Source organism: Limulus polyphemus, unplaced genomic scaffold, assembly GCF_000517525.1.
Source record: "Limulus polyphemus unplaced genomic scaffold, Limulus_polyphemus-2.1.2 Scaffold140, whole genome shotgun sequence".
In the NCBI taxonomy this organism is placed as follows: Eukaryota; Metazoa; Arthropoda; class Merostomata; order Xiphosura; family Limulidae; genus Limulus; species Limulus polyphemus.
In genome coordinates, this window is record NW_013665750.1 from 149,833 (window position 1) to 160,181 (window position 10,349).

General features: G+C 33.6%; 1 protein-coding gene across 1 annotated transcript in view; it reads left to right on the plus strand.

The window, feature by feature from the left end:
* Positions 1-4,941, plus strand: part of LOC106474561 (mastermind-like protein 3) — a 64,707-nt gene extending 59,766 nt beyond the window's left edge. Inside the window, exon 3 of the mRNA XM_013935252.2 lies at positions 3,385-4,941. Coding sequence (XP_013790706.2) covers positions 3,385-4,710 — 1,326 coding nt within the window. The 3' untranslated portion in view covers positions 4,711-4,941. The remainder of the gene's footprint in view (positions 1-3,384) is intronic.
* The last annotated feature ends 5,408 nt before the right edge of the window (positions 4,942-10,349 follow it).

Consider the following 10,349-nt stretch of genomic DNA (forward strand, 5'->3'; position numbering starts at 1 on the left):
AATTATAGATAGTCTCCTTTGGCGCGCATCGCGTTGGTTATATTTATAGGCGAGTGGAGGCGTTCTAGAAATTTCAAGTTATGTAACAATACAATGCTACATTTAAGCATTTACGTACATACATATATTGTTGATTCTTACTCTTGAGAATCTTCTACAACTTTGGAGAATAAGCAGGAATTTTGCAATACATATTTAACACTATAAGCTGCGCTTGTTTTAAAATATAAAGTTAATCTAAACAAACGTTGATATTAAAATAAATATATAATAACAAATGCGTTACAATTGAAACAATCGTTAAAAGTTGTATTTCTAAATATGCATGAAAATGTTTATGTTATGATAAATAAACAATTTTGTTACTAATATGATGAATGTCAAAGACCCAAAGCTTCTTCTACATTGGAACAAGTATTATAAAAATGTCATTACAAACAAGCTGATGTCATAAATATCTAAGTTTCAAGGACTTGAAGGATTTATAGAATAAATTTTAGTTTCTTTTTTCCATTCAAATTAGCATATATTGCTCAAATAGATCACAACTGCTTTCGATAACACTGCATGAGGGATAAAAAATATGATAAACATAAAAATAAAATTACTGCACGTTAGTATGACAAATGTGAAACAGAAGCAGCATGACGGGACAAGTCTTTGTAATTTTACCAATAGTTTCAAGCGCTACATACCACACCTTACGTGATTTTAGTTTTGGAATTCCTTTAATTTTTTACCACTTGAAACACATTTAGTATATTTTCATATTTGTCTACAATAATTAAATGTCAATTTGCTTTCGGCGTTCCTCGAATAAACACTACATATATCTATATATATATATATATTGCCAAGCCGGTGATATGAAGAAGGAAGTATCAAAAGAACAAACAGTTCAAAATGGGGAAGTGCTGGAGACTTCGTAATGGCTTAATTACACAAATTAATACAAATAGATCTGACAGAATATAAGAACAATACATATAATGTACGCAAAGATCATTTGAAGGAATGATAATCCTCACTAGTAAGCAATTAACACACACGCATATATATTTTGGGGGGTAGGGGAAGGGAGAGGTTAGTGTTAAGGCGAATTCCATTCAACTGCCAATGGAACCTGTCGCTTTTTGGTGATATTTTATTTTCAGCCAAATGACCGCTTTGATAGATGAGGGTAAAGCTACTTGAATACTTTGAGCAGTCTGTCACATACATAGTTTTACAATTATTGAAATTTAATGAACCATTTCGTGTAGTGTTTATTGAGACACCATATGTATCACATTGGTAAACAGTAAGTTTACGGACTTACAACTTTAAATCCAGGATTCGATCCCCGTGATAATCTACTGAGTGGCCTTGCTCTAAAACAAAAACGCACGAGTAAATGGTGCACAGTACTTACTTTCAGTTTATTATTGTATTCTCCAAGATACTTTAATTTCTTATTTATGTCCTCTGCCCATCACGGGTTTCTAGTGTTGTAAGTCCGCAGATATACCGCTGTGCCACTGAAAGCTTCAGATTATGTTCAAAAATTATATTAATCTTATGTGAGGTATTTTTCACGATGCACGTTAAAACCAATTGTTTATTTTAGATAATTAAAAAAAGGAACCAATATTTTTTCAAACTTCAAACAGTGCTAAAAAGTGGGGCATAATTAAGACTTTTTCGAATTAGAAATATTATACTTATAGTATTAAATATAAATATTAGACTCCAAAAACACCAAGTATGCATGCAGTTCGATTGCAAACCAACTCTCAGTCTTTGATGTAAAAGTAATGTTTGTGTTTACCTTTTAAAAGTAATCTCATTCCAGCTTTTATTGGGACTTGAATGACAAAATAACGGGTCATATTAATTATCATGGTAATAATAAGAACAATGAGCTTTTTAAATGATCTAAACACATTTCATTATGCAAAGATATATGCTCATTAACGACGCACAATGCGAGCATGATGGTCATATGCCGTAAAAAATAGAGGCTATTGCTAGGCGTCTTTTTAATGCACAGGATATTCGACCCAGTTGTCTTAACTTTGTGTTTTGACATGGCAGGAAAAGGACCTCAGGCCTAAGGCCATTCACCGTTCTGCTTCGAGAAATTGACCCTATCTGGAAAACTGTAATGCTCTTCCGCAGTCATTACAGCCTCATCATATTTTCTTACCGATTAGAAATAAATGATTTTCGTTATCCTTACGAAACTAGAGACTCTCACGACAACGTCTGATTAAGTTTTTCTCAGCGATTTTGTTTGTTGGGTAGTGGTTATTATTGAAGTAACATACTAAGATATTATTAATGTCAAAACAAATGTTTTAAAGTCGTTCCTATTGTTCTGTGTACGACATAATGATTAAACTAGACAATGTTAAAATCGTGTTGTATTACTGCTGCGCCTTTCAGTCAAATACATAATATTAACTAGTCAACCTGGCACTATTTTATGTTTAAAAATCTCGTTTAGAAAGCTAATAATTAAACTGGACATGTTAAAATTGTGTTGTATTACTGCTGCGCCTTTCCGTAAAAGACATAATATTAACTAGTCAACCTGGCGCTATTTTATGTTTAAAAATCTCGTTTAGAAAGCTAATAATTAAACTGGACATGTTAAAATTGTGTTGTATTACTGCTGCGCCTTTCCGTAAAAGACATAATATTAACTAGTCAACCTGGCGCTACTTTATGTTTAAAAATCTCGTTTAGAAAGCTGAAAGTTGTAGTTGTTTAAAGTGCTACCTTTATATCGCGATGGTAGGCCGGTGCATTATGCTTTTCTTTTACTGATTGAGTACATGTAAAAGTAGGTTGTGATATGTATAATAAACAGTATTTGTGCACTGTGCTTTGACAAGCGTATGATGAAAATAAGCATCTAAAAGTTCTTGGTTTTTATCAGTACAAGGTACTGGTTAAACCTGTTTTCTTCCCCCCCCCCCCCCGCATCTGTACATTGTTGGCGATAGCAGCTCGCCACATAAATGAGTAGAAGAAAGATAATTTGTTCTAGGACGCCTTCCTACCATCAAGTATACCTATTTACAATATATTTTTTACTAATGTAGTAGATTTAAGAGATGTGATATTAGAAAAAAGTTTTTGATCTTAATACTTATGTTAAAATTATACGTTGCAGACCTATAATTTACGTTCAAGACATACCACGTAGCAAAAAAAAAGTGTTCTTTTTCGCATACTATCATATCACAAAATGTATGAATTTAGGTAATTATTCACCAAGAGTCTTTATTTGATTGAATTTGTACAGTTTTGTGTTTAGTTAAAATACTTTCTATTTTGCATATGTCACAATTCACCTATTTTTTCACTTTATAAACACAACTGAAATTTCTTTGGTTACAGGTTTGTCAGAGCCAACAGCTACAAATGTCACGAGATTTTAAGCAGAACCCCACAGGCAACTCTCAACAGCAGCAACAAATTTCAGTGTTCTCCACTTACCCTCATTCCACCACTGCTCCTAGGCCACCCTTTCAGATGAATATGTCACAAACTCAGTCTGTCAACTTTACAAACCAGTTCTCTGGTACTGGTAATAGCAATGGAGTGCCCGCTCATGAAGAAATGTGCCAACATATGATGAAACAACACGTTGTACAGCAAAACAACATAGGTGCTACAGCCTCGCAAAGAGAAATCCAGCTTCAACAGTTCTTGAACAGGCCTCCACCGGAATACAAACATCACACAGTTACCAATCAAGTACTTCCTCCTCATCAGCAGATGATGGCAGATAATTCCATGGTAGTATTAAATCCTACTCAGACGTCTCAGCGGTTTTCTCAGCCTTCTGATGTTTCAAGAAGAGGACTGGTATCCGAATCCACAGTACACACTTTACAACATCCTTCTTCGCAGAATCAGATGTCAGTGAGAGCAAGAACACAGCAAGCTTGTGTTCCAACGCCACATGTGGGTATGGGAAGTGCCTTATCAAATCTCAACCAAACGACAGGAAGCTCAACTCATCCAAATATTACATCAGCAAACCTTGCCGGACACATGTCACGAACTAGATCTGTGTACAGCAGTTGCCTTCCTCGCTCCCAGAGGCCTCCAAACGTCAATGTAGGACCTGAGGGACTAAACATATCACAAAGAGCAGTAGCTCCAGAATGGAGACAATTGCTTTTGCAGCAGCAGCAACAACAGAGTGGTGTTAGACCAATTAGCCAACCTTCATCCCGCATGCAATTTTCTCGGGCACCGCTTGGGACCATGGGACAAAATATGTTGTCTCCTACAATGAATATGTTAAATCATCAAATAATCCCAAGAACTGTGGTTCCACAACAGGCGATGAGAGGCGAAACTACACAACGTCAACATCTACAAAATAACCAAATACTGATGCACCCACATCAACAAATGACATTTCACACAGGAATGGACCCTATGGACAGTACTAACGGTCAACCTAATACTATGTTGATGACAACACTGGCGTCATCAACCACTAATTTGACTAATCAAAGAAATATATATCCAACCAATGACAGTACTAACCAATCCAATCAAGTGGATGATCCAACACATTTTAATTTAGATTTCTTAGACAATAACTTTATTGAGGGTACAGACTCGGATTTGCTAAACATAGATCCGGTTCTGAACGGCGGTAACAGCAGTTTCAGCCTGCTAGACGAGATGAACATGTTAAACAAATAATTCAATAAATAGCAATATCATCCGGATGAAATTGCATGATTTGAACTACGCAATATATTTTTTTATATCCATGCCAAATCATTTGTTTGCATGATTTGTTGTTGTTTAGACTACAGAATGTGACCAAGTTAAATGGAACGATTTGGTTATGTCAATGGAATATTAGGAACATGGGGTCATACAGATGCTTTAATGTATATGTGTTACGTATATGTTCACGTGAAAAAAAAAGAAGCCTTTTGATATATTTTTTTTATTAATTCTATTACTTTAAGGCATTCAAAGCCGTGAAGTGCAATTTGTTTCTTCCGACAAATGGTCATAATAAACAATTAATAAGCTGTCCTTGCCAGGTTTTTGAGATCACCTTAGAATTGAACATTCCAACTGCATGAAATTTATCATTCCAAAGCTTATGAGTGATATAGCACTATATATGTATATTGTAGTTGAAGTTTGTAATGTTACATTATGAGATACTCACGAAATGGTGCTGTATAATATACAATTATCTATGGAACTATGAAATGTAACGTTTTCCGGAATTTTTACGCATGTTATAAACCTTAAAAAGGTGATTGTTCCTGAAACAGTCATTGGAATATCTGATTGGCATAAACATGTCTCAAAACATTGACTTTACATAGTTTTATTTTTTATATTCTGATGATCCATATTGGTTATATCCGTTCTTTTGAGGCCAAAAAGCAAAACAAACAAAGGCACTGCTCTGCTTATAGCTTTGTACGTCTAAAGTAGGCCCGTAATCGGTCTTATTGTAAATTATCAACTCAAAAAATAGTTTGTACTTCCAAAATCGCATTATATATAGAATTCGATACCCCTTTTCATTGTAGTTTAAAATATGTATAAAATTTAAGCTTCATTACATATTATGGAATACAAAATATTATTCTTGCAATTGGTTTTATGTCATTTTTTATTTAGATTTAAATACTTTAAAGTATATTCCACAAATTGGCTAGGAATAACGTGATGTTCCGATTTAGACATTTTAACTTGACTTATTTGAATCCATCGTGCTAGATCTACCGAAATCACCAGCAGTTCATATTAAGATTCTAAGTGTATGCAGCGAGAAAAATTGCCAGAAATAGAAATCTACACCTGTAATTATCAATTTCCACTTAATTCATCGCGATCAATTAAATCATAAGAAATACTTGCCAATAAATTAATTCGTGACACTTGTAAAAGACTTGTGAATTTAGTATGATGATCCATGGAGAAGATTTACATTTTCAGTTGTCAATATAGAGACATTTCATTTAGATTTTTTTTAAGTGTTTGAACTTTGAAAACCTTCCACAAATGTTTAGCCCCATATTGCATTCCAATTTCAAAAATATTGGAGTGCTACTCGTATATTTGAGTGTTTAAAATTTATTATGGTGCTTCCTGAAATGTAAAGTTTCTTGTTAAATATTCCCAAAAAAGAAGCTCATCCTATGTCTAATGGGGCAGAAAGAAGACCTTTGTTTTTTTCGTAAAATAGTTTCCTTTTAAATCGGAAAATACTTTTGAAACTTGCACTTCAAATATTCTCATTAGCTTTCTCAACGATACAACAAGTTTATTGATACAATTTTGGGAAACACTACGATGGCGTAATATTGGTTTTAAATTATCTAAATTCACACTGTTCAAATACTGTGTCCAAAATATTTGTTGTATATTGACCATGTATTTTACATTATTAAAATCACATGTTTACATTTCCGAGCCACGTTTGTCTTAGAATATCCCCACTGGCACAGCGGCATGTCTGCGCTAGAAACCTGGTTTAAATACCCGTAGTGAGCAGAGCACAGACAGCCCATTATGTATCTTTGTGCTTAAACTACAAACAAATATAGAATATTCCTAGATGCTGTTCGAATGTTTGTGTAACATTTTCGTAGATCCAGTGTTTTGATTATTAACAACTGCATATGAAAACTCTTTTGCTTCAAATAGTTATTTTGAAGCAGTTTTTGAATCAAGTGCAATTAAAAGTAGGATGTTCAAGTAAATGTTTGATGTTAAGTAAACGGTCTCCATTAATGCTTATTTTCTGTGAATAATAATAATAATAACGCGTGGCCTATGAAAAAGTTTGCTATGATTACAGTTAGTTGGATAGATTCTATTAAAGCAGATATATTCGTAATAGATATGCTGGCTTATCGATAAATTAGATCTGATGTTGAATACTAACTATTATGGCCTGGCTGTATGGTTACTTAGGAGTCAGAGATGAATCACATTTGATGTTCAATTTCAGTTAAAACAACAAAACCGACTAAAACACAAGTTTAACAAAGGAATGTACACATGGGCTACCTAATTTTAAAAGTGTCGTTGAAGAGTGTAAAGAAAATCTAACCGACTGTTTAAGTTATATATATATATATTTCTTATCATATGGTGTGTTTTCTTTTTCATTTATTGTCATATTGCATTATTAAATTAAATTGATCTTTTCAAAGCTTGTCGTTAAGAGTGGAAGTTTCTAACATAATAACGAACTCACGTACAGACATCTAATCTTTGTAACATGCATTATAACATGAGCATTGTACTTAAATTGTAGGTTAATGTACCTTTAATAACGCCATCAAAACAGCGAGTTGTCTGTTTTCAATGTCATTTCCCCCTCCACTTTAAGTAAATGCTTGGCGGATGTATGGGTTAAGCGTTAAAGGTTCATGATGAGAGAGTAGGAAGAGGTGGAGTGGTAATGCCCTGAAAAACGTGACTATTTTTCCTGTTCATCCTTTAGCAGACTCTTTACTGACTACATAAACACCTCGGAACATGACTTCTTTTCTTCTGATTTTTTTCCCGTTTTTTTTATAATACAAAATGTTATTTGCTCTAAAACTACAGTATAATGATTATAAAGGTACTGCTCGTGTCACTGAACTTAACGCAATTGCTTTACAACTGATAACATTGGCTATGTTTTTATCCACACCACACCTTTTGCACTGTCTCTCTGTTCTTCCCCCAACAGGGATTCAGATTGTCCGAGATGACAAATTTTGGAATATTAAACAAATAACAAATTATTTTAATGTTTATTGTACATGCAATTAAACCACCATTAAATACAACAAAATAAGAAGTAAGTGGCGAATATGAAAGTAAAAATCATACATTTATGTAGGCAAAGAACTAGTCGTAAAGAACTTGTGCGTAAATACGAGGGGAAAGTAGTTTAATTTCGTGGTGCGCAAACTAAGGGGACGTGGAAAATTAGGAGAGGGGCGTGTAACAATAACTATAGTAACATAAATTTTATATGAAAGTAGAAATTTAAAAATGAAGTTTTAAAACTACTTTATAAAATAGTATATTACTACTATTAAGTAGCAATAATAATTAACATATAAAAATGTCATGTAGTATACATATAAATTGGTTGTGCAGGGGGAGGCGAAACCAAACTCATGCTTAGAGAAGGAGGGCGCCATAAAAGGTTTCACCACCAATGATTCAAGAAAACCAAAACACAATTTATACATATAGCCTTAGTTAGTTATTCCACAATGGATATAAATCTGAAACACTCTTTCAGATTTATATCCATTCTGAAATAGCTAAATAAAAGACCTAAGACAATAATGTAATGGTAGCAGCTTTCTCTCCAACGATCAAGCATGTTAAATCATTAATTAAAAGCAACACACTGTGCATTTGATTCTTTAAAATACGTAACTTTTTCAAGAAACTTTGAAAATGTATTATGCGGGAGAGAGTTTTTACCAGTGATTTAATTTCGCCAAACTGAGTTATTGTGACATAAATGCCTAATTTCGATAATATTGGAAACCTTTTACTGGAAAGAAGTATCAAATATAGATTACAAATAATTCTTTAGTTGTTTTAGATAAAAACAAAAGACGTGACCTGACTTCATTTCCTGTTTAACAAACGTGATGTAACATTTATACGATTATGAGAGTGTATAGTACGCCTTAAATGCTAGATCATGAAGTTTAGTAGTAATATATATGGTCAAATTTTACAAAAAAAAAAGACTGAAAATAATTTAGATAGCATAATTCTTTACTGGCCCCTTAGTAGTTTCCAATAAGAAGAGCACATATTAACATTTGAACTGTACCTTATTTGTTGTATGTGGCTGCCGACAAGGCCTTTCGCTTAACATTAAATAGAACTCGCCAGTATGGATATACCTTGCCATACAAAGTCTCAGTTAAAACTATTTATATCAATCATTGTTACACAGACAAGACTTAATGTCTCATAAACGGTTAATACAAACAGCGTTTCAACTAAGATGTTATAATCAGATTACCTGATGAACTCTGTTATTCAGCGGAGGGCCTCTTTGGTAGTGTTATAGGGGAAAAAAATGGTGCAATTGAAATTTTATTATATACGCTTCTTACTGAAAAACAGTAATGGGCCTGTAAACAACGATGCGTTTTAAGTTGTTATCTGTCTTATTGTGAGGGATTTTGACCAATAAAACTTTAACATCTGTTTATTTCGTTTCGAAACATAGCGAATTTCACCTTCCGTAAGAATCTCTTTATGTACACCTCATTTAGAATAAATAACTCTGGAATACAAGATAAACATTTTAACACAGGTCTTCAAAATAATAAAATCACGATAAAAATAGTTTTCTCCAAACCCACCTTTAAGGGTAACTTTCGATGCACATAAAGATAAAAAATGTTTTTGAGAAAGCAAAAACAATCATAATAAAATTACCATAGCTTTGTCATATATATATATATCATCGCTGTTTACGTTAAATGAGGGCGTGGCGTAGCCAGAGGCTAGCGTGTGCCCGGATTGTAAAAAAAAGAGAGTTCATGGTTTGCATCCCGTTGCTGCAAAATTGCGCTCCGCACTTTGAGGCCGTGAATGAACTATATAATTGACATTTAAATCCCACTATTTGATTAGAAAGAATTTCCAATGGGCGCTGTTGGCTAGCTGCTTTGCCTCCAGCCTATTAGTTAAAAATCATGGAAAGCTATGATAGCAATGTGTGTAGCTTTGGGCAACAATTCTGAAAAACAACCAAACAATACACCAGATGAAGAAGAACTGTATCTTTATGTTTTCTATGTAAAATTGGTAAAGTAGAGTATGGAGATGTAACGGATGAACAGATATAATTTCGGTTACAGCATAAAATATTATAGTTGCCAAATTCTAATTGCAGATACTAAATTCTATACTTATGTATAACATGTCAGTGTTTTACATGCATATCGCGTTGTTGAATTATGTTAAACACACAATCTCAAAACGGAATTTTAAAGGATTTACATCATTTTATCTATTCCGCTGTATAGTTCATCAATTATTCCATCTGTAAACAAATATAGAAAAATAAATACTGCGAGTGAGGCTGCTAATGATCTATTCGTCATTAATATTCGCTTTCTTTAAGATAATGTTTGAAATACAGTTTGTTTGTTTGAAGTTAAGTACAAAGCTACACAATGGGCTATCTGTCCTTTGCCCACCACGGTTATCGAACCCCGGTTTCTAGCGTTGTAAATCAGTAGACATCCCACAGCGGGGCTTGAAATACAGCTGTCATCGGATGGTCTTACTGAAAATATGCTCTCCAGCGGCAATTGTTTGTTTAG